Raw genomic sequence first — 26,163 nt, forward strand, 5'->3', positions numbered from 1 at the left:
CTTCCACTCCTATGAGCTCATCTACTAAACTTGATAAAGATGAAGGGGGAATTTCAGTAGAGGTAACTCAGTATCGTGGTTTGATTGGTTCATTGTTATACCTTACTGCCAGTAGACCAGATATCATGTTTGCTGTTTGCATTTGTACTAGATTTCAATCAAACCCTAAACAATCACATTACATTGCTGGTAAAAGAATTTTAAAATATCTTAAGGTACTCAAAATGTAGGCCTCTGGCATCCCAAGGACTCGTCGTTTAATCTTATTGGATACTCAGATGTTGATTATGCAGGATGTAAACTGGATAGAAAAAGCACAAGTGGTTTTTGTCAATTTCTTGGTGATAGGTTGATCTCCTGGTTTAGCAAAAAGCAGACTTCCTCTGAATCATCAATATTTTGTGACAATACCAGTGCAATTGCTATATCACATAATCTAGTACTCCATTCCAGAACTAAGCACATTGATATCATACATCATTTTATCAGAGATCATGTGCAAAATAAGAACATTCGTCTGGAATACATTCCTACTGATCAGCAAGCAGCAGACATTTTTACAAAACCTCTGCCTGAGAATAAGTTTTCTTACTTTCGAAATACACTTGGATTAATAGATTTAACTTGATTATCTATCATCATCTGATATTATGGCTTAACTTTTCCTCTGTGATTATTCAGTTTTTAATTTTGCAAGATGGTAAAAGCTGAACGATAGAGATAATCAGTAGACATAAAATTTCATTAAAAATAATAGAAGCGGGGGCGTACATTTCTCACTTCTGTTTTAATGTAAACTCTCCAGAATGCCAACCAAGTGGTCAGCTCTCCAGTAGAGGTACGTAGAAACTCCTCTGAAAAAGCAATCTTTTTCAGAGTCTTTTGCTCCTTTAAGAGCATGAGAAGGTAGATGCCATCATCAGAGACGACGTCTGCACTATCAGCACTATGGAGACGTCGGTAATATTTCTTCATCATTAACAACTCCTTGGTGGAAGATGCTCGCCCACTCTCGAAGGAGGACTTAAGCTCATGGATTTTAGTCCAGGTAGCAAGTGTCTTCTTCAGCACTTTGTCTTCTATTGCTTTCTTTCTTGCAGCGGTCACCTCCCTCATAAACTCATCAGCCAAATAAGGACTATTATCTCTTGCCATTTCTCTTAAAGAATGATTATCTGGTTTACCCCATGTTCATATTTATAGATGAAAATCAGGCACCAAAGCTCGAGAAAGTCTTGACTACAGTAGATATATATATGAAACATCCCATATCAAGCTATCATCGTTTCAGTTACCAAGTATTTTCATTTAATAATTGCTCTAATTTAGGTAGAACTTTATTATGATCTTCTGTGATTTTGTGTCAGATGCAGAAGGTATTTTGTCTCATTAACAAAACAAGGCTTTCTTCAGTTTCCAGTAGAAGCTATCATAAGACGACTTACTTCCTTCTGAACTTAATCATTTATTCATTTTATTCTTCTAACATTGAGTTGTTTGCAGAAAGGAATAAACGAACATCAAGTACTTCAACTGAAATTTTATTAGAAATTTTCCAGTACATTAAACAAAGCGAAAGTTACAGAAATCTCAAGACAATTCGAAACGTCTTCTGAAATTCTAGACTAATCAAGCTTATGTCTTCAGTAATATCAGCAGCTTGTAGTATTTTTGCAAAGTACTTCAGCAGAAGAAGGAGAGTCTTTTTCGAAAAGAATCCAGCAAGCTTAGGTCTTGCAAAGAATCTAGCAAGCTTGGGTCTTGTCAGCACTAATGTATAATCAGATACTTTATAGGGCATTATAGATGATATTAGCATTATCGATCCACCATCACTCTCTTATTGCATTAGCATGCTTCTGGAAGGGATCGATGCTACATATCAATCTCAATGAAAGCAAACAATCTTTTTGATTGTTAATATTACAACTCCAGGAGTATGATCCAAGGATCATTATGTGCAGAACGACCTTTTCCAACATCTTCTTAGAAATCGCTAGCAAGATGTCTTTTGAACATTCTTGCTTCTGTTTCCGGATCAGTTGTTACCTCTTTTTCATTTGATTTTTATGTTTACTTAACCTTGTTTAACCCTTGCAGGTATTTATAGTGATATTCAAAGGAGATAAGGATCTTTGCGACTGTTCAAATTCAACGGTTTAAATTGAAAGATTGCCAAGAGTCGTTTAGTATTTAATATCAATTACTACTACATTAATTGAGGGGGAATATCTTTATGGCATTTATATTAAAAACTGATTTGTCCTTTCGATAAAACAGTATACCTACCAGAAGTTGTTGAAGTGCTGCATTTGTTTCAGCATCTTATCCACTTCCAGTAGATATTATCATAAAATGACAAATCAGCTTCTGTTTATTTAGCAACCGCCTCGGACAGCCCGCCAATTTTTTAAAATGAGTAGAGTAACTGACACTTTTGCCTCTCTCTCTTCTAACATATCAACACGTGTCCCTATGTTCACTGACGGCTGTATATTTTGCTTTAACCGTTCATTTTTTTTCTTCACTACGCTTTACGGACTCAGATTATTTCCTTGTCTCTACTACTTTTTCGCATCTACTGCTAACATACTTCTATTCTCTTTCAAATTTAGAAATGGCCGCAGCATATACGTTGAATGCTTATCAGGTGAATTTTGCTTCTGTTCTCACTATTAAGGATGAGAATCTTGTCAAGATGTTCAAATCATTGGAAAAGTCTGGGCTTCGAATATTCTTGGAATCGCCTGCTGTTATCTACAAGTCTGTTCTTCTGGATTTCTATGCCAAAGCAGAAGTTGTGGAAGGCAAGATTACCTATACACATGGAGATGCATCGATCTCTATTGATGCTGCACTTATGGATTTCACTTTCTTCCTACCGATTTCTGGCCTTTCCGAGCTCTCGGACATTTCAAAGGAAGACATGTCCATCGCCTTGACAAATTTTTCAGCCACTGGAGAAGAACTTTCACCCTCTTGCTTCAAAAAGCTACTGAAAATTGAGTACCAGGTACTCGCTGATATAGTAGCAAAAGCCTTGTTAGTTAAGGCTGGAACCTTTGACAAACTAACGAAAGAAAAGGTTCAAGTGATGGTGGCCATCACATCAGAAAAGAAAGTGGATTGGGGACGTTTTCTGTTTCGCATTATGAAGGATATGATTCTCAGGAAAAGTACTGGATTTGCTGTACAAATCAGTACAATGTTGAAAGATGCTGGTTTTCCTGGAACAGCAGAAGAGGATGGCTCTTCGGTAACAATGACTGATGATGATAGCGTGCTTGCTTTAAGGCCAAAGCTAACCGTTGGTAAGTTTGTGGCCATTAAGAAGGAGATTGGAGAATCTCAAATTGAGGGGCAGAAGAAAATTAAACGAAAAAGAGTTGTGGTCTTGTTTGATTCTGACAAAACAGAATCTGGAGAATCAGCAGCACTCACTCAGCAAGCTTCACTGCCTCCCACCCCAGCTAAGAAGAAGCCTCGCACAGCAATCCGCATCAAGAAAACAGCGGTTCTTTCTGAACTGGAGAATGTTCCTCTCCGCCAAGTTTTTCCATCTGTTGTTTCATCCACCAAAGCCAAACCTATTGAATCAGGGCCCTCACCTGCTCAAAGCTTCAGACCAACTTCTAGTTTGTTCATTCGAGAATCAGCTACTGGTTCTTCTGCTTTTAAACCAGTAGTCTCTGCCTCTTCTGGAAAAGGGAAAGGTAAGATTACTGAGTTGTCTGAATCACCGGTGGCTCCCTCCTCAATCCAAACAACAATAAATCTACATCTGGAAGAAGTTGAGATCTCAACCAGAGAAGATATGAAATTTTTTGACGATTGGCTTAAGGTACGAGTCTACCACCCAATCACATTTTTGAAAACTACTGATGTTTATGCTCAAACAGTAGAAAATGAGAAAAAGGTTTTTGATGCTGCCGGGACACGAAATGTGATAGAAGCTATAAATCGTCGCAATTACATTCTGGAAAAATTCAAAATGCAGAAGATGGACACTGTTCTGAAAACCTTAAAGTCAAATTTTGAATCTGCAAGTCCTACTGCTTTTCATGACCAGAATGTCATTCAAATTTTGTCGGAGCAGCTGACAATTCTTTCTGAACAAATTGCTGATAAGGAAAAGGCCTTTTCTCGGCCTCCAAAGTTCAGTCTCACTTCTATCTCCGCAATTTTGAAGAATCAGACAGTTGAGAAACCGACCAAAGCTTCTCCTGAAGTCAAGGTCTCTAGTACTCCTGTACCAGTAGAAGTTCCTACTCAATCTTCATCTCTGATCTTTGTACATGATCTGGCCTCTGTTGATGAGGTAATCGAATCGATTATGCCGACCCAAACAGCACAATATGAATTGCTTCAAGCTATTCCTACTACTACTGATCCTTCTCCAGAATCTGCGACTGCTACTGCAACTGCTGCTGCCAGTGCTACTGTTATGACTACTGCTTCATCATCACTTCCAGCACTTGAGCATTTTTCAGAAGCTCACCAAGCTGATATGGCAATTTTATTGCATACTTCACCCTCTGTTGTTGAGCCACAAGCTGTATCTGTACCTGCTGCTGTTTTGCAGCAACCAGACGAAGGGCCAACAGAACAGTCTATTGCTTCAGAAGGACCTTCTGCTGAACCAGAACCAACTGTTACGACTCAAGCAGAAGCTGCACCATTCTCTATTCCTTCTTTGCAGTCTCCTGAGCGCATTGCCCGAATGGAGGAAATTAGACAAAGATTGCAAGCAAGGACTCCTTCCCCAGCTATGGAACCATTTGATCTAGAATTCCAAATTGATGCTCTCCAAAGGGATCTTGTAAATCTTTCAGACTTAGTCAAGCGGATATCTTATGAAAATGCCGCCGAATTTCATGATGCTCAATTCTTCCGAGAACGCATGTCTAAGGAAATACAGAACACTGCGGAATCTCTGAGTAAAATGCATGCTGAGACCATCGTCTTTCGACAGGCCATATCAGGAAGTTCCAGTCAGATCGCGCTTGCTCAATCTGATATATTTACCAGGATCACCGAGCATGATGAAATGTTTCGATCAATCTCCACCACCATGGACCTGATGGATGCCAAGAATGATTCTCAATCTCAAACGCTCACTGCTATTAATGATCGAGTTTCTAATCAGACTCCTTATTTGGAGATGCTGACAAATGGCATTCACAACTTATCTGGGAGAATGGATGAATTACTTGCTAGGGTCCTTCTTGATGATGCCAAAAAGGGGGAAGACGATAGAACTGGAGCAAGTAGCAGCAGACCAACTGGAAGGGATCAAAATCCAGATGAAGCCATCTTCAGGGATATTGGAACAAACTAATTTTTCTTTGTGTCTCTTTTATATTTATGCTTTATGTGATTTTCTCTGGATATAAATTGTTTTGATTATCTAATCCATTCTTATCTCTATTTTACTAACACAGAACATCTAGGTTTTGGCATCACCACAAAGGGGGAAATTGTTAGAATTAAATTTATTGTGGAGATGCTAAGGAAAAACCAGTAGATGTTGGATTAAGTACAAAACCAGTAGAACCAGTAGATGTTGGATTAGTACAAAATCAGTAGAACCAGTAGATGTTGTAAACCAAAAGTACTTGTATCGCGCTAAAACCTGCTTAAATAATTTCTTAGCTAAAACCAGAACTAGAAGGATACGAAATTCGAAATATACACTAACAGAAATCTTGCGTATCTCAAAATCTCTAAATATTACCGTTGATCTATTAACGTGATAGCAGCATTTATTGCTTCATTAAATGCCATTAAATGCTATACAAGAACATTTAAGACGGTATACTATTTTTGGTATGAACTGCGACTTATTACTTTTAATGTATTCTGCAGGGTCCATTTTAAGCAATAAAGCTGAACCACCAAAAAGAAAATAACCGTTCAGTTTTTGAACGTTGAATAGAGCCTATATATAGAGATGAAGGATTTTGTGAAGAAAAATGAAGTATTGAACAAAAATCTGAATTGAAAAACATCATTCGAGCATTGTTAGAACTTTCAGTATCAAAAGAGCTCAACACTAGAAAAGGCAGCACACGCTTCATTGCATACTGTTGATCATTGAGATCATATTGTGCTAGCTACTTCAGTCATATCTTCTTAAGCTATTTATTTCATCAATTCATTGATAGAAGAATTTGTAACTAGAAAAGAGTCTTTTCCAGAATTTAAGATCATTCAAGAAGTTGAGTTGTAAAGCTAAGAGTTTCAATAGGCGAATGGACAAGTCCTATTGAAGTGGGTGTGTACAATTGTTGTGCTGTATTCACCAAAGTCTTTTAGTGATACCTTCTGGAAACAGAAGAAGGGGAGACGTAGAATATTCATCTTCGAACTTCCAGAAACAAACCTTGTGCTATCTACTGCTTTTCGACTTTATCATTTTTCACCCACTAACCAACAGATCGTTTTCCGCACATTATCTTGTGATCTGCTGGTCTTTATACTTGAACAAGAATCGTTAAAATCTCTAACAGGATTTTAGCACATCATTCGAAAGAATTTAATAAGTTGACCATTGAGTTTATTCAACCCCCCCTTCTAAACTCAACCCGATCCTCAACACGTGGTGCTTGAGCTGCTGCGCGGTTTAAAAAATTTGGGTTGCACCATTACCACCAGCTATAATTTTTGGTAAAGCGACAAGCGCTCGGTCCTACAAAGAATAAACATGGAATTAGCAACTAAATACGTGGGGTAATATTTAATCTTTTTCCTACTTTGGTTTTTTTTTTAAGAAAAAGGTGACTAATAGCAGTTAAATTTTTCTTCTAATTTTTGATAATTGTGTGTGTTAGTAATCAAAATTTAGAAGTTGCTTTGACTAAGGAGTGATGTATTTTATAGGGGTGATCAATTTTTTTTATTAACCGCCGGAACCGCCTAAACCGAATTGCACCGCACCGTTTTTCATAATATTTTATAAAAATCGCGATTAAAAATATTAATCCTAAACCGCACCGCATACGCGATTCGGTTATTTTTTTTGTCAAGAACCACACCAAACCGCACCACCTAAACCGTTTGTCATAATATTGGGCCTATAATTATAATAATTTGTAAATAACATATTCAAATAAAGAAGTCATCATTCATTATATCCCAGCTCTCTTCAAAATTATTATTCTTACAAATAAAACTTATTTTTTTCTTAATTATTCTAATATTAGTCTTTTATTGAAGTATTTATTTATTTTGCTACAATATTTTGTTTGAAGTTTGAAAGTAAAAAAAGATAAAATAGTTTAAATGTCATTTTTGTTGTGAATGTATTGTGTTGTTAAATTATTAACTTAGTTTTGAATCTTGATTATTGTTTTATCTATTTTGATCTTTATACGTTTTGAACTATATTTTATATTTTAAGACAATATATTGTTGTTGTTTTAAAATAAATTAGAAAATATGTTCTAATATTTTTCATTAAAAAAACCGTAAACCGACCGCAACCGCTTGAAACCGCTCAAAACCGTAAGGTTAATTTTTCATGTAAAACAACGATTAATTTTTCAAAATACTAACCGACCGTATATGGTAATTCGGTCTGAATTTTTTAAAAAAAAATCGTAAAACCGGACCATGATCACCCCTAGTATTTTACTCTATTTATCTTATACATTCTGTCAATGTCGTTATTGTGAAGCTATGATTAAAGCATATGTGATATTTTTGTCTAACTATTGGATAGGAATAAAAAATTATATATTTTATATACGTTGGAGATAGTTACTATTTTTAAAATTTTAGTAATTCGCATGATTTATACATAGATGCTATTTTCTTTTGTATTTAAATGTTCCTTTTTTGGGAATATTTAATGAATTACGTCGTTTGAATAATGACGTTTATAGAAAAGAAGGTATAAAATATGTTTAAAAATGTAAATATTACAAACAAAATCTATTGTTAAGTCTGGATGCAATTAGGTTGTAGGTGTTTAAACATGACATATATGATTCAGCATATTAACATTAATTAAGGAATGAGTATTATATATAAATCCCTGTGAATAGAACATTTTTTAATATTAAAAAAAATTTCAGGGGGTGAGCAATAAGTAGATTTTACATATATATTCGATTTTTAAAAATTGATTCTGACATTTATATTTCTCAAAAATAGAAGTTTTTGAGTTGTTTAGATAATGAAGAGTGCAAAAAAATATATATAGAGACTTAGAGAATTTTTTATGTATTTATAAACCAAAATTATCACATTCTTAGTTTCGTGAATTTTGGCATTTTTGTTAAAGCTAAGAAACAAGCTATAGATTGGCTGAATCTTGCTATCAAAATATTAATAAAGTCTAGACAAAATAACAGCATGATAATTTACATATATTCTATATAATGTTTTTAGATAGCACATACCTAGAAAGTACAAAAAGCTTAGTTATGTTCCTATTATTATAAGGTTACTTCATTCCTCGTTTCTGTCTGTAGGGTTGTACTTGAAGAAAATAAATCTCATAATAAGGTGAGTTAAATTCTAGTATATTCACTGGTACTGAATTGTAGAAATTTAACTTATTATAAATAAAAATATTCAAAAAATCTAATCATATCATTTCAGCTTATTGAAACTAAACAATTGGTGAAAATGTTTAGATTTCATTAAATTTCTTTCTTCCAATAATAAAGACAAACTATTTTTCGTAGTCAACCGTAAGCAATAATACATTTGTATAAGCTACATCATATATTGGTATTTACTGAGCATATTCGTGATTCAAAAGTTATATATATCATTTATTGACTAAAATCAGAAACCAGCTAAATACTTCAGCCATTAGCTAGTTCATTAATAACATGTCAAGTCAGATACATCATGAAATGATTGAGAATAACTATACAGAATAACTATATTTAAAAAAATTGTATGCCAATAACATGAAATAAAGTTATTTATGTATTGTAACGGGAAAAAGATGAGTAAGTGTAAAGAATAAAATAAAGGCGACTTTTATACATGTAGGTTCTGTAGAAAATAATTTATTATTGTTAGCAGGTCGATATAAATGTTTTTGAATTAAACGACTTCTAGACTATAAGATAGTTGTTTTAGTATCTGTTTAATATACGTACTGGGTTTGCTGGATAATGTTGATATCTAGCTCTGTTTCAATATCGGCTGCATATTCTAGTAGAAGAGTAAGCTTTGATTCCATGTTAAATGCTCTTCGTAGGATGATGGCCCATACTGGGTTTGAGTCAAATCTTTTTATTAGTTCTTCGAATTCTTTCTGAAATAGATAGCTTGTAGTAACATTGGATGCAATCGATATAATCACAGTACATGTTGTTTTCCATTGAATTTGGTTTAGAAACAATATGTTTAGATATTGAAAGAAAAGTATTCAAATGTTCAGGTAAATAATTGTAAAATAGTATAGGGTAGATTAATTTATATATATCATGTGGAGAAAGATGATTCATAGATTGTTTATGACACATGTTATGATTGTTTTTGGCCACCTCAATACAAGTAATTTAGGCGTTTTAAATTGTTGACAAGTGAAAGGGCATAATTTATTGTTTTATAATATAAGTCCTAGTCATTATATTATTCATTATATTCGCACCACGTGTTGTGTTTTAGAAAAGATAGAAATTAGTTGTTTATTTTAGGTGCTAATAGAGTGAGTTTTAGTGTAAAAAAAACAAAATAATAATATTTAAGTTGTGATGAAACTTTAATTAAAAAGTATTGAATGTAAGAATATTGATGCTACGTTTTATCATATGTGATTGGTATAACTAATAGATATTCCGCAGGATTTTTTTTAATGAGGTGTGTTGGTGAATATGATAGACTGAATCAATCATTCTGATCTTGTAAGCAATTGTACACATGAATGTGGATTTGAAAAATTAGTAACAGATTTAGAGTTATTTAACAAAATATTTGTTTGACATTTGATAGTAGATCCTAAGTAATTTCCGTATATTTTTACCCAACATATTGTGCTAAGTCTAAAATGTGAATCATGTAAACTGCATGAAAGAAAAGGAAATGACAGTATATACCTCATGTATCTAAATCATCATTGTCGGCATCATGGATATCCTCATCTATGGATTGGCGTGGTGGGGTCTCCTGCAATGGATGCTGGGGTTGCCAGGGTTGCCAGGGTGGTGGTGGAGGGAATGGTGTATCTGCTGGAGTATTTGGTGGAAAGCGTTGTGCAAGGACTGATGTAAAGTTAACCATATAAGTCATGAATGTGTTTGTTGATTGTCTGTGCTCTGCTAGTTCTTCACGCTATGCTCTAATGTCTTGTTCTATTTTTGTTATTCGGTCTCCCTAGAATTAATCTGTTCAATGCCGGTTATCGTGGTTCTCGGCGATCTTTCGAACGTTGATTGTATGCTGCTTTTTCTTAGCGCCTTATGTTTTCTGCTAGTCCATGCCACTATCTAACACGATATACAATGATCGGTGCTTTGGCTTTTAAAATTTGTTCATCCGGACCCCCACGTTACACCGGCATGATGGCATAGATCAGTGAAAATATGCGGGCAAGGGAGACCTGTAAGGCCCTGTAATTAATTATCCGGTAATTTGGCATAATTAGAATAATTATTGAGTTGTAAATTAAAATAATTATTTATGCCAAATAAATTTTAGAAGTGTGTTAAAGATATGTATTTTAGAATATCGGAGAATTTAACGATATAAAATACATATAGAGTTTAAATAACACACGAGAGCAAAATAAATACAGACCAAGATAGATGGACTTGAGTTACTATTTTAGTAACCAAATACACAAGATATATATATATATATATATATATACATATATATACACACAACTTACCAAATAAAAGAAGGAAGAATCGAGAGAAAAAGGAAATGAGAAGAAAGAAGCTTTCCCCCAAACTCCATTCACGTCACTTGTGTAGCGGCTGCGGGAAAATCGCGATATCTCCTCCGTCCGGCGTCGAAATCTCGATCGGTCTAAAGGGGTGTCTTCCTAACATCCTAAGCTTCATTTTAAGTCAGAAATCATGATGTTTGAGCAAGGATTTGGGTAGATCGAAGCTGCTGTTCCGGTGCTCTGTTTCTGCAAGAATTCTTCCGATTTTTGGGTGAGAGTTTTTGGGTTGCTGCGATTTTTGTAGCTTGAATTTGTAGAAATGATCTAAATAAACTTTGTAGTGCTTTATGTTAGCTGTTCATAGCCGCTAGAATCATTGAATTTGGATAAGAAACGGATTTGATATGATTTTTCTACCAAAACGTGTCAAAATGGAATTCTGTGTTGGAGCTGTGTACAACACCTACTGTAATTCGAGTTTTTGTCAATTAAGCGCTCGGATTCTGAACTTGTGATTCAAATAAGAGTTGTAGAGCTATGCGTTGTCTTCGTAATGATTTAAGATTCGTTAAATTCCATTAAGAATTGAGATAGTTATGCTTGTTTTACGGAAACTACGCAGTATTAGAGTTCTGTCCGCGAAATGTGTGAGTATCAGCGTGTTCTTGTTAATTCTGGCATTAATCTACTCAGACTCTGGAATTGATTTCTTCTAAAAAAACTTAGATATTTAATTGTCTTTCATTTCCATTTGGCGGATATTGATTTGGGTCAAAAATGAATTAGATATGAATTTTATGGTCATAGGTATGTTACAGTTCGGTAACATACGACGGTAAAACATAAATTATGTTTAATTGTCATTCTGTGTTACATGGATCGTGTTTATGATTTGTTGATTGTTGTAAATTGTTAAATGCCTTCGTTGTGATCTATATTTATTATTATGACATATTATTGGCATTTAACATCGGGCATACAGTCATGACATTCATGTTGAGCCCTAGTCGTTCTTGTTAGCCCATTGTTGATATCCGTTGTTATCTGGCACTGTTGTTTATCTCGGGATCATTGTGTGGCTGATAGGCCTATACACATGAGACCGTAGATGTGATTGAACAATCCCGTGGTTAGTACAGCCTTTTGAGGTGAGCGCTGGGGTTGTGTCATCTAGCTCGTTATGTTGTGCCATCCTGTTATATCGTATCAGCTGTATGGAGGCCGAGTCAGGGGTGTTTTTCAGCACAGCTTGGCATACCTCGCATACTTGGCAGGGCGGTTTAGTTGCATGACGATGTAGCTCCCCTATGTTGTTGCTCGAGCATTATTCCAGTTGTTATCGTACCGTTTGTTGGCTCCTGTTATCCCGGTTATTCGTTGAGCCTTTCATGCATTGCATATCACATTTCATTATATGATTATGTATGATTTATGTTATTGTTGGATTGTTTCATACCAGAATCCTAACCTCAGTTGTTTATTGGGGGGGGGGGGGGGGGGGGGGGGGGGGGGCTACTGTGGTTGCTTTTGGGCACCATGGTAGATGTGAAGGGCCTAAAACTCCTTTCTTGAAAATTTGCGGAAAATTAAAAATTTTCTTTTTAAAAGAACTTAAATGGCCTCATTCATAAAATCACTGGTGAATCAAGTTCAATATTTCAAAATATTGCAGCGGAAGAAAATTAAAGTTTTGCCAACAACAACGATTTAAAAAAAATATCCAACGACTGATAAAATTGTTTGCGAAGAAAATAACAACTGCTGCTCTGAGGTCCTCGGGTGCCACTACTGCCGACCCAAGCTGGCTCACTGGTCCCCGCCCTCGGCCCTGGCCTCATCAGTACCTACAACAATCAAGTCTAGTGAGCCTAAAGACTCAGCATGCATATATCAACGGTAACGAGTAAAAATCTGAATTTAAAATATGCATGAGTTAACATATCCTGTCCTGAGGCATACTGAAAATAATCTGTACTGAGCAATTATAATACATGCATAACTGAACTGGAAATCACTATAAAAATATTTGCTCCTTGGAGCCTGTACTGAAATATCTGGTAAAATTTTCTGTTGAGATTATGTTTTACGCCTGTGGCCACTGCACTAAGCTGAACTGATCGGTAACTGGCTACCGGGGAGGCTGAAACTGAACTGAGCTGGCCGGTCACTGGCGACCGGGTGGTACCATACTGAACTGATCGGTCACTGGCGACCGTATAAAATAACACTCCCACATAGTGAATGAACCACAAGCCATATCGCATAAATCTCAAAAATAATCATTTTCTATTTAATGCACGTAAAATAATTAACTGGCGTAATGAAAATTCCTGTAATTTTACCAACTGGATTGGATTGGATCGTTCCCAGGCTCGCTGCAACCTAACTGTGCCATGAAAAATATGCAATAGCTTAAACATGACCAACTATGCAATTTACGTTCAAAAGATGCGACTATGACGCCTAATGACTTCGCATTTAATCATGACTCCGAGCCAACCTGAACCGACACCGAACCGACGTATATTCATGATTAAAATACGCTGAAAAATCATAAAATAATGCTCCTAAAATGATAGGGTCGAAATCTAGGTGGAATGGAGGCCAAAACACGAAACGCTCTTTCGAGAGTCAATTTGGCACATTGCACCGTAAATTCTCGTACGACCTCAAAAATGATCCAAATGACGAACGGTCAAAAACATGACCTTCCTAACTCAATGAGGCACTGTCCAGTCCAAGGCCATGGGCTAAAAGCCAACCAAGAACTCAAACGACGCTTCTGAACAGCAGCATACTTGCTGTCAAAAATACAGCAGCTGCGCACTACAAGACTTGCATTGGTTTCGAGACTATCGGCCATTAGGGGCGTGAACCACCGACCAGGGACTCTTACCAACATCCCAAAGAATGATTTGAACCATGGCTAAGGGCCCTAGGCCAGCCACAATCCGCATCACACCAAATCTTAACCGAAGGGTCCAACCGAGAGCAACGTGCATGCGTGTGTAGTGTTTATGCTATGATCGATGTCTTGCGTCGTTCCAGTGGCCATTTGATTGACCATGGCACGATCTAGACATCTAGGAGCATGATATGAACCGTGGCTAAGGGCCATAGGCCAACCAAGATCCATACCAAGCAACAAAAGAACGAAATCAAAAGCTGAACAAATGAAGAAGCCGAATGGGGAAAGGGGCTGTTTTCACGTTTTGATTAAAAACCGAGGGGCCATGGACCAAGCCACCAAAAGGGCAACTTAGCCACGACTTAGACATGCTAGGGAAGTGATCCAACCATGGCTATAGGCCCTTGGGGCAGCCAAGATCAGATCCTTCCTCCTTGACATCCAAACTGAATTTTCGAATCACATTTCTGCACCTATGGGGAACTTGCTGTCATTTCGGTTTTCCAGCAAGCATGGGGCTGGTTTGGATGGACCAACATGGTCCTAATGCATCCTACTACATGTATACAAGCCGCCTTGGGAGCCTGGAGTCGATCCAATACCTGAAACTCACAAAACAAAGGAAACCGTGAAGCTTGCCAAGGAATTCGAAAATTCTGCATGTGTGGTTTCAAAATGTTTTGACATGTATCTTGGTTTTTGCTTGAATAAACATGATCATGTACTGAAAAATAAATGATAATATGACTTGATTGAGGTTTGAAAGAAATCTAGACATGCCTGGTTTCGTTTTGAAAGAAAACGAACGAAACAACGACGACGCGGCACGGAGGAGGTGGAGCGCTTCTTGTCTACCTTTCTTGAACTCGATTTTCTTGCCTTCCCTCTAGCTAAGACTCACGATTTTTCTACACTGAAAATGGATCTGAATGGTGCTGAATTCGGTGGTGAGGGAGGGAGAAAATGGTTGGGGAGTGAGATAAGATGGGTGCAAAATATAAGGAAGGATCAAGACCAAGTCCACTCCCTTTTGAATTTGAATTTTGAATTATGGTTTGATATCAAATGAGTTGGTGGATGCTTCTAGGAGGTGGTGGCCGAAATTTATCTTGATTCTAGGCTAGGATATGTCCATTTATTTAATTAAATTGTGCTCTCAAAAATCCTAGAATTATCCTACTAATTACATGCAAAGAATTGGTCAAAGTTGATGAGTTGGAAAATGAATCTTCTAGCACTAAGGGTGGCCGAAAAATGCATGATAAAATAAAGGGAAATGTTGATTATCTAGTCAACTAATAATCCTTGAAAGCCTTACTAATCCTTTAAATAATTTAGTGAGCTAACCCCTTAATTTAATAACTTAAATGAATTCATTTCTTAATCACCTCAAATAATTAAATTAAATCTTCAAACCTTCCTTTCTAACTTAAATGAACTTGGTTGCTAGCTAAATTAACTTCTGGAAATATTTCTCGAATCTTAAATTCTATCTCAAAACTCCAACTCCGGTCCGGCCTCACTGAAAATACTGAAATGCTAAAAATCAAACTACTGAACTGAAATAATAAATAATTAACTTCAAATAAATGCATTTAAAATAATCATGCAATGAAGTCAATTAAATTTAAAAATCTAGAATTATGCATGGCTTATACGTCTACTGACTTACGGGTTCTACAATCCTTCCCCCCTTAAATAAATTTCGTCCTCGAAATTAGAACTCACCGAATAACTCAGGGTATCGACTTCTCATCTCCGGCTCAGACTCCCACGTAGCTTCCTCCTCTGAATGGTTGAGCCATTTGACTTTGACTCGCTTAACCAACTTGTTCCGAAGTTTCTTCTCCTGTCTGTCTAGGATCTGCACGGGTTTCTCCTCATAAGATAAGTTCGGAGTAAGCTGCAACGGCTCGAAATTCAGCACATGCGAAGGATTTGCCATATACTTCCTCAGCATGGAGACGTGAAAGACATTGTGTACTCCGGCCAGATTCGGCGGAAGAGCCACACGATACGCTAGCGTCCCAACTCTGTCGAGGATCTCAAACGGTCCAATGAATCTCGGACTGAGCTTCCCTTTCTTGCCAAATCTCATGACACCCTTCATAGGTGCCACTTTCACGAAGACATGATCGCCCACTGCAAACTCTAACTCTCTCCTCCGCTGATCGGCATAACTCTTCTGTCGACTCTGAGCAGTCCTCATTCTATCACGGATCTTGACTACTACATCTGCTGCCTGCTGAACAATCTCTGGACCCAACTCTGCTCTCTCTCCTACTTCATCCCAATGAACAGGAGATCTACACTTGCGGCCATACAGCGCTTCATACGGAGCCATACCTATGGACGACTGGAAACTGTTGTTATAGGTGAACTCTACCAATGGTAAGTTCGACTCCCAACTCCCAGAGAAATCAATGACGCAAGCACGGAGATGATCCTCTAAGATCTGAATAACTCGCTCCGACTGTCCATCTGTCTGCGGATGGAAAGCTGTGCTAAACAGCAACTTCGTACCCATAGTCGAATGCAAACTCTTCCAAAACGAGGAAGTGAATCTGGGATCTCTGTCGGATACGATAGAAACTGGAATACCGTGGAGTCGGACTATCTCTCGGATATACAGCTCTGCATACTGAACCATGGTGAAAGTCGTCTTAATAGGCAAGAAGTGCGCTGATTTGGTAAGACGATCTACAATCACCCAGATAGCATTCGATCCTCTGGCTGACCTCGGCAATCCGGTCACATAGTCCATGGTAACATTCTCCCACTTCCACTCGGGAATAGGGAGAGGCTTGAGCAAACCTGCTGGTCTCTGATGCTCGGCCTTCACTAACTGGCAAGTCAGGCACTCGGATACAAAACGCCTGATGTCCTTCTTCATCCCTGGCCACCAATACAATAGCTGCAAATCTTTGTACATCTTCGTACTCCCAGGGTGAATGGAGTACGGGGACGTATGGGCCTCTGATAAGATGTCTGCTCGGATAGAATCACTGCTAGGAACCCATATCCTATCTCGGTATCTCACAATACCGTCGCTGACTGAATACAAAACACTGCCCTTAGCTTCATCTCTCTTCTTCCACTGTGCCAACTGCTCATCTGCTGCCTGACCGCTGCGAATACGGTCAAAAAGAGAGGACTGGATAGTCAAGGTAGATAAACGAGGAACTCTACCTCGAGGGTAAGTCTCAAGATCAAACCTCTGCATCTCGATCTGAAGAGGTTTCTGAATCGTCAAATGAGCCATCACTGCGACTTTCCTGCTCAAAGCATCCGCAACTACATTAGCTTTACCCAGGTGGTAGCTAATGTCACAATCGTAGTCTTTCACAAGCTCCAACCAACGCCTCTGACGCATGTTCAGCTCCTTCTGCGTAAAGAAATACTTGAGGCTCTTATGGTCGGTAAAGATCTGACACTTCTCTCCATACAGATAGTGCCTCCAAATCTTCAAAGCAAAAACTACGGCCGCTAACTCCAGATCATGGGTAGGGTAATTCTTCTCATGGATTTTCAGCTGTCGAGAAGCATACGCTATCACTCTCCCATGCTGCATCAAAACTGCACCTAAACCAAGCTTCGAAGCATCGGTATAAAGGACAAACTCACCAGATCCTGACGGTACAGCCAAAACGGGTGCTGAGATAAGAGCTTGCTTCAAAGTATCGAAGCTCTTCTGACACTCCTCGCTCCACACAAACTTCACATTTTTCTTGGTCAGTGCTGTGAGTGGAACGGCAATGGATGAGAATCCCTGAATGAACTTCCTGTAATATCCTGCTAGCCCAAGAAAACTGCGGATCTCTGATGCATTCTGAGGCACAACCCAATCTCTGACTGCTACAACTTTCGCCGGGTCTACCTCAATGCCACTGCTAGAAACAATGTGGCCCAAGAACGCCACCTTCTCTAACCAGAATTCGCACTTACTGAACTTTGCGAATAGTTTATGTTTCTGCAATGTCTGCAACACTGTGGTCAGATGCCTGCTGTGCTCCTCCCGACTCTTGGAGTAGACGAGAATGTCATCTATGAACACTATCACAAACTGGTCGAGGTACGGCTGAAATACGCGATTCATGAGATCCATGAAGATCGCTGGCGCATTCGTCAGACCGAACGGCATCACTAGGAACTCGTAGTGACCATAACGAGTCCTGAAAGCTGTCTTCGAGACATCAGCATCTCTCACCCTCAACTGGTGATAACCGGAACGCAAATCTATCTTGGAGAAAATCGAAGCTCCCTGCAACTGGTCAAACAGATCCTCAATCCTCGGCAGTGGGTATTTATTCTTCACTGTAACCCTGTTCAACTCCCGGTAGTCAATGCAAAGCCTCATCGAGCCATCCTTCTTTTTCACAAATAAGACTGGCGCGCCCCATGGAGAAAAGCTCGGGCGAATGAACTCCATGTCGAGAAGTTCCTGGATCTGCTTCTTAAGCTCTGCCATCTCTGTCGGTGCTAGTCGGTACGGCGCTTTGGATATCGGAGCCGTACCTGGCATAAGCTCAATGGAAAACTCCACCTCTCTCTCTGGTGGCATACCAGAGACGTCTTCGGGAAAAACGTCTAAGAAATCTCTAACTATCGGAACATCTGAGGCTGACTGGCTGGGTTCCTCGGGGACAGATAAAAAGGTTGCTAGAAATGCCCGACACCCTCTATGCATGAGCTTCCTAGCCTGAGCATAAGGAATAATGCGCGGTAAGGAAAAGTACCTGTCCGGCTCAAATAAGAACTGCTCCATTCCAGGCGGTCGGACAAGAACGGATCTCCGCTGGAAGTCTATCAACACTCTGTTCCTCAATAGCCAGTCCATCCCTAGGATGATGTCAAATTCCGACATCGGTAACACGATCAGATCCGCATAAACAAGATTACCGTGCAGCTCAAGGTCTATATCTCGGATAACATTGGTAGCTGCCATCTCCTCTCCTGACGGCAACACTACTGAAAAGGCTGTATCTAGCCCAATGGTCTGGATCTTGAGAAAGTTTGCAAAGACCTCCGAAATAAATGAGTGAGTGGCCCCTGAATCTATCAAGGCCTTGGTAGCGGAACCAGATATAAAAATTCTCCCTGAAAGATCGGAACTCTAAGTTGAATCCCACTACAAGATCTAAACTTATAGACATGCAAAGGTCAAGGTTCCTCTAGCTTAATTTCCCCGAAATAAATCTGAGTAGAGCATACAATCCTATAACAGTTCTAAGTTCAAAATCTAAATCCCGATTCCCAAAACGCGGAAATTCAAATAATAACTTAAAGTTTAAAGGTACCTGTCAACAACATAGTCTCCGGGTTGGTTTCCGCGGCATGGAGAGCAAAAACCCTGCCTTGGGTAGGCAGATTCCTCTGAGGGCACTGCAGCAATATGTGGTCTGGACTGCCACACTTAAAACACTTTCCTGAGCCAGCCATACATGCTCCAGGATGGCGACGTGAGCACCTGGGACAGACTGGGTGCTCCTGAGTCCTCGGGGCTGGGCGTCCCCGCTGCTGCTGCTGCTGGCCTCTGCTCCTGGGCGGTCCATGAAAAGGCCTCTTATTCTGCTGCTGATGCTGATGAGGAGGAGGGCGGTGCGGTGCCTGGACTGGGCGCTTGCCCTGGCGATCCCTCTCGATATCCCGCAGATCCTGCTCTGCGGCTAAGGCCTTGGAGACGGCAACCTCATAAGTAGCAGGGTCAGATACCCTAACATCCCGGCGCAAGATCGGCCGTAAACCCACCAGGAAGTGCATCAGCTTGGCTCTGGCATCATTCGCTATCAGGGGCACAAAGTGACAGCCCCTCTCGAACTTACGGATGAACTCCGTAACCGACATATCCCCCTGTCTCGGGCTCATGAACTCGGTGGTCAGCCTGGTGCGAACCTCCTCAGCAAAATACTTGGAGTAGAAAACCTCCGTAAAGCGGGTCCAAGAAAGTGTAGCCAATGTCAGGGCTACCGAAGCTCCTTCCCACCATAAGCGGGCGTCTCCATTGAACAGGTAGGTGGCACATCGGACTCGGTCTGCGTCCCCCAGCTCCATAAAATCGAAGATAACCTCGAGGGATTTGATCCATCCCTCGGCAACCATGGGGTCAGATGCCCCAGAGAATTCCTTCGGGCGCATCTTCATGAATCGCTCATACACAGCCTCGGGCCCTGTCGGCCTGGCTGCGGTTGCGGCTACGGCTGCGGCATTGCCCCCCGCAAACTGTGCGAAGAACTGTGCCATCCAAGCTAACATCTGGGCACTCATGTCCGGTGGGGGCGGTGGAGACGGTGGTAGGTCTCCCTCCGGTCTATGCTCCTCTCTGTCCTCTCGGCGAGGCTCCTCCTCTCTGTTGCGCTCTAAAATGCGTCTAGGGGGCATACTGTTCCAACATAACCCATACGTAACTAACATGCATAATTCCATAATTTATTACTGAAATACTCAAAATCTGGAAGCATGCTGACAAAATAATTCATGCTATAACTGAAATGCTGAACAAAATGCTGAACTGAAAAAAACTTACAGACCAAAGGCGTGGCTTCGTGAGCTTCTCGCGGTCAGTAGTAGTGAAACCCTATACAGAACCACCGCTCTGATACCAACTGTGAAGGGCCTAAAACTCCTTTCTTGAAAATTTGCGGAAAATTAAAAATTTTCTTTTTAAAAGAACTTAAATGGCCTCATTCATAAAATCACTGGTGAATCAAGTTCAATATTTCAAAATATTGCAGCGGAAGAAAATTAAAGTTTTGCCAACAACAACGATTTAAAAAAAATATCCAACGACTGATAAAATTGTTTGCGAAGAAAATAACAACTGCTGCTCTGAGGTCCTCGGGTGCCACTACTGCCGACCCAAGCTGGCTCACTGGTCCCCGCCCTCGGCCCTGGCCTCATCAGTACCTACAACAATCAAGTCTAGTGAGCCTAAAGACTCAGCATGCATATATCACAGGTAACGAGTAAAAATCTGAATTTAAAATATGCATGAGTTAACATATCCTGTCCTGAGGCATACTGAAAATAATCTGTACTGAGCAATTATAATACGTGCATAACTGAACTGGAAATCACTATAAAAATATTTGCTCCTTGGAGCCTGTACTGAAATATCTGGTAAAATTTTCTGTTGAGATTATGTTTTACGCCTATGGCCACTGCACTAAGCTGAACTGATCGGTAACTGGCTACCGGGGAGGCTGAAACTGAACTGAGCTGGCCGGTCACTGGCGACCGGGTGGTACCATACTGAACTGATCGGTCACTGGCGACCGTATAAAATAACACTCCCACATAGTGAATGAACCACAAGCCATATCGCATAAATCTCAAAAATAATCATTTTCTATTTAATGCACGTAAAATAATTAACTGGCGTAATGAAAATTCCTGTATTTTACCAACTGGATTGGATTGGATCGTTCCCAGGCTCGCTGCAACCTAACTGTGCCATGAAAAATATGCAATAGCTTAAACATGACCAACTATGCAATTTACGTTCAAAAGATGCGACTATGACGCCTAATGACTTCGCATTTAATCATGACTCCGAGCCAACCTGAACCGACACCAAACCGACGTATATTCATGATTAAAATACGCTGAAAAATCATAAAATAATGCTCCTAAAATGATAGGGTCGAAATCTAGGTGGAATGGAGGCCAAAACACGAAACGCTCTTTCGAGAGTCAATTTGGCACATTGCACCGTAAATTCTCGTACGACCTCAAAAAAAATCCAAATGACGAACGGTCAAAAACATGACCTTCCTAACTCAATGAGGCACTGTCCAGTCCAAGGCCATGGGCTAAAAGCCAACCAAGAACTCAAACGACGCTTCTGAGCAGCAGCATACTTGCTGTCAAAAATACAGCAGCTGCGCACTACAAGACTTGCATTGGTTTCGAGACTATCGGCCATTAGGGGCATGAACCACCGACCAGGGACTCTTACCAACATCCCAAAGAATGATTTGAACCATGGCTAAGGGCCCTAGGCCAGCCACAATGCGCATCACACCAAATCTTAACCGAAGGGTCCAACCGAGAGCAACGTGCATGCGTGTGTAGTGTTTATGCTATGATCGATGTCTTGCGTCGTTCCAGTGGCCATTTGATTGACCATGGCACGATCTAGACATCTAGGAGCATGATATGAACCGTGGCTAAGGGCCATAGGCCAACCAAGATCCATACCAAGCAACAAAAGAACGAAATCAAAAGCTGAACAAATGAAGAAGCCGAATGGGGAAAGGGGCTGTTTTCACGTTTTGATTAAAAACCGAGGGGCCATGGACCAAGCCACCAAAAGGGCAACTTAGTCACGACTTAGACATGCTAGGGAAGTGATCCAACCATGGCTATAGGCCCTTGGGGCAGCCAAGATCAGATCCTTCCTCCTTGACATCCAAACTGAATTTTCGAATCACATTTCTGCACCTATGCGGAACTTGCTGTCATTTCGGTTTTCCAGCAAGCATGGGGCTGGTTTGGATGGACCAACATGGTCCTAATGCATCCTACTACATGTATACAAGCCGCCTTGGGAGCCTGGAGTCGATCCAATACCTGAAACTCACAAAACAAAGGAAACCGTGAAGCTTGCCAAGGAATTCGAAAATTCTGCATGTGTGGTTTCAAAATGTTTTGACATGTATCTTGGTTTTTGCTTGAATAAACATGATCATGTACTGAAAAATAAATGATAGTATGACTTGATTGAGGTTTGAAAGAAATCTAGACATGCCTGGTTTCGTTTTGAAAGAAAACGAACGAAACAACGACGACGCGGCACGGAGGAGGTGGAGCGCTTCTTGTCTACCTTTCTTGAACTCGATTTTCTTGCCTTCCCTCTAGCTAAGACTCACGATTTTTCTACACTGAAAATGGATCTGAATGGTGCTGAATTCGGTGGTGAGGGAGGGAGAAAATGGTTGGGGAGTGAGATAAGATGGGTGCAAAATATAAGGAAGGATCAAGACCAAGTCCACTCCCTTTTGAATTTGAATTTTGAATTATGGTTTGGTATCAAATGAGTTGGTGGATGCTTCTAGGAGGTGGTGGCCAAAATTTATCTTGATTCTAGGCTAGGATATGTCCATTTATTTAATTAAATTGTGCTCCCAAAAATCCTAGAATTATCCTACTAATTACATGCAAAGAATTGGTCAAAGTTGATGAGTTGGAAAATGAATCTTCTAGCACTAAGGGTGGCCGAAAAATGCATGATAAAATAAAGGGAAATATTGATTATCTAGTCAACTAATAATCCTTGAAAGCCTTACTAATCCTTTAAATAATTTAGTGAGCTAACCCCTTAATTTAATAACTTAAATGAATTCATTTTTTAATCACCTCAAATAATTAAATTAAATCCTCAAACCTCCCTTTCTAACTTAAATGAACTTGGTTGCTAGCTAAATTAACTTCTGGAAATATTTCTCGAATCTTAAATTCTATCTCAAAACTCCAACTCCGGTCCGGCCTCACTGAAAATACTGAAATGCTAAAAATCAAACTACTGAACTGAAATAATAAATAATTAACTTCAAATAAATGCATTTAAAATAATCATGCAATGAAGTCAATTAAATTTAAAAATCTAGAATTATGCATGGCTTATACGTCTACTGACTTACGGGTTCTACAGTAGATCTCCCGAGTTGTTTTGCAGCATCAAGCCGAGGTTCCGCCAATGGAGCTCGGGATTGAGGTTGGATTGATTGGTTCTATTCAGTGGAGTCTCCCAGTTAGTCTATATGTATGTCTTGGGTTTGTTTCAGTCTTGTATTGTAGTTTATTTGCCGGGGAGATGCTCCGTGTATCTGTAGTAGTATTTGGTTGTTTTGTGATGTTCTGAGTCGACTCTGTGATGTTTTTGATTTGGTGAGTATTTGGTAAGTTTTAATTTCTGTTTAGTCCTGGCCAGTGCAGCTATAGGTTGTTTAATTTCGGTTTTGTTTTAATGACTCTAGTGGGAGTATATTTTGATATAATTGTTGCTTGAGTTTTTCGGAATGTACTATTTACGGGGAGGTCATGGCGAAATTTTTCTAGGCCCTGAGGTCCGTTTTAAAGTATTTTAAATTTTTTTTCCGCTGCAGTTTTAAGTCAAATCATTATTGTTTGATCATTAATTTTCATTAGAGTAAATGGGCCTCACATCTTGGTATCAGAGCGTAAATTGGGATACGCTCGAACTAGAGTCTAGGACACTTGAGTCTTGGCACTAAAATGGTTGTTGCGCCTGTGTATGCTACTTGACAACATACTTATGTGGTTATATGTTTTGTTTACTTCCATTCTAACTGTTTTGGTGTTTTATCGTATAGAATGGAGGGAGGTGGAGAAATTCCTGTTAATGAGATTCCTCTAGCTCGAGCTCGAGGTCATGGTCGAGGTCGTGGACGTGGTAGACCTCGTGTTCATGTTGTTGATGATAATTTTGTTGAGCAAGCTGCTGATCAGCTAGAGCAGCTTAGGATGGATGAATTAGTTGCGCGTTTCCATTCTATGCATCCACCTCGATTCAGTGGTTCGGAGGGAGCCGAGAAAGCTGAATTATGGATTTCTGAGATTGAGGAATTGTTTTATTTGATCGAGTATCCTCCAGAGTGTCGATTGAGATTAGTTGTGCATCAGTTGAAAGATCGTGCTAAAATGTGGTGATCTACTACCTTGATGACTTTAGATGCTCAGAGGATTGTTCCATCGTGGGATATATTCAAGCTGAAGTTTAAGGAGAGTTATTGTCCTCCATCATTCTACAGTTATAAGGCTTCTGAGTTTCATAACCTGAAACAAGGCGATATGTCCGTTGCGGATTATGCAGATTCTTTTTATGCTATGCTGAGATATGCTCCTCATGTTGCTGCGAGTCAGGTTGCTGTTGTCGAAAGTTTAATTGAAGGATTGAACGATCATCTGCACCCTTTTGTTTCTACTGGTAAGCCATTGAATTATCTTGAATCAGTGGAAATAGCAAAAAAGGGCTGAAGCTAGCCTTAAGAGGAGTGGCAATCGAATTTCTACCCAACATCATCAGTCGGGGAGGCAACAATTCAGTTCATCTGGTTCTGCATCTCTTCGTCCACGGGGGAAGCAATTTAAGAAGCCCGGTTCTAGTTCTTCGAGTTCAGGGAGTTCAGGGAACCGTGGTTGATAACGTTATAGTGGACCTTACTGTGATCACTGTGGAGGCAAGCATTCCAGTAATCAGTGTGTTGGAGTTCAAGGGGTTTGTAATAATTGTGGTCGGCCGGGTCATTTTTCTAGAGTTTGTCCTAGTAAGACGGTAAAATCAGCTCAGGCAGGTAGTGGAGCTCAAAGTAATAGAATTCCAGCTGCGTCCCAGTCTTTCCATCAGCCTAGTCGCCCTTCGCATCAGAGCAGAGGGCAAGGTGGTCCACAGAATCAGTCATCTGTTCATGTATTTGCCTTGACTGAGGATGAGGCTCAGGTAGCTCCAGGTACTGTCATTTCTGGTAACTATACTCCATGTGGTTTTATAGCACGAGTGTTATTTGATACCGGAGCATCTCATTCCTTTGTTTCTCATGCATTCATTGTTTCGCATGATCTTCGCACCACTAGTATCAATCTATATGTTGCTACTCCGATGGGCAAAATGATTATCACTGATAATGTGTTGTTCAATGCGGTTTTGTTTCACGATGAAAATGTTCTGTATCTGAATCTCATAGTCCTACCTATGCATGACTTTGATTGTATCGTTGGTATAGATGTTTTGACTGCAAATCGTGCCACTGTTGATTGTTATCGAGGAATAGTTCGTTTTAGGCCTAGCTTTGCTCCTAAATGGAATTTCTATGGCCGTGGTTCTCAAGCCAAGATTCCTCTAGTTTCTGCCATTGAGATGAACCGATTGTTAGATTCTGGTCATGAAGGTTTTCTGGTTTATGCCGTTGATCTATCACAGGATGAGCGACGGATTTATGATATTCCTGTAGTCTGTGAGTTTCCTGATGTGTTTCCAGAAGAGATTCATGGTTTTCCACCAGAACGAGAAGTTGAGTTCAGTATCGAATTAATGCCAGGAACTGAACCCATATCTCGAGCCCCATATCGTTTAGCTCCTGTTGAGCTGAAAGAATTGAAAGAATAATTATAGGATTTGTTGAGTAAAGGTTATATTCGTCCGAGTTCTTCATCGTGGGGTGCACCAATTCTATTTGTTAAGAAGAAAGATGTTACGATGCGGATGTGAATTGATTATCGGCAACTGAATAAGTTTACTGTCAAGAATAAATATCCACTCCCTAGGATTGATGACTTATTTGATCAGTTGCAAGGTACTTCAGTGTATTCTAAGATTGATCTCCGTTCTTGGATACCATCAAGTGTGAGTTAGACAAGAACATGTGCCGAAAACAGCTTTTCGCAC

General features: G+C 39.6%; 1 protein-coding gene across 1 annotated transcript; it reads left to right on the forward strand.

The window, feature by feature from the left end:
* Positions 1-24,440: 24,440 nt before the first annotated feature.
* On the forward strand, positions 24,441-25,884 carry LOC142537690 (uncharacterized). The gene is made up of 2 exons (XM_075643183.1): positions 24,441-24,705; positions 24,959-25,884. Exons 1-2 carry the CDS (start codon positions 24,441-24,443, stop codon positions 25,882-25,884), a joined length of 1,191 nt encoding a protein of 396 aa, XP_075499298.1.
* Positions 25,885-26,163: the final 279 nt, after the last annotated feature.

Source organism: Primulina tabacum, chromosome 2, assembly GCF_025594145.1.
Source record: "Primulina tabacum isolate GXHZ01 chromosome 2, ASM2559414v2, whole genome shotgun sequence".
Classification (NCBI taxonomy): domain Eukaryota; kingdom Viridiplantae; phylum Streptophyta; class Magnoliopsida; order Lamiales; family Gesneriaceae; genus Primulina; species Primulina tabacum.

What these genes read in the sequence shown, in the direction of transcription:
- LOC142537690 (XM_075643183.1), top strand. Translation starts at nt 24,441, where the DNA reads ATGACTTTAGATGCTCAGAGGATTGTTCCATCGTGGGATATATTCAAG. An exon ending in GCACCCTTTTGTTTCTACTG is followed by an intron (nt 24,706 to 24,958) that starts GTAAGCCATTGA and finishes ATCACTGTGGAG; the next exon opens with GCAAGCATTCCAGTAATCAG.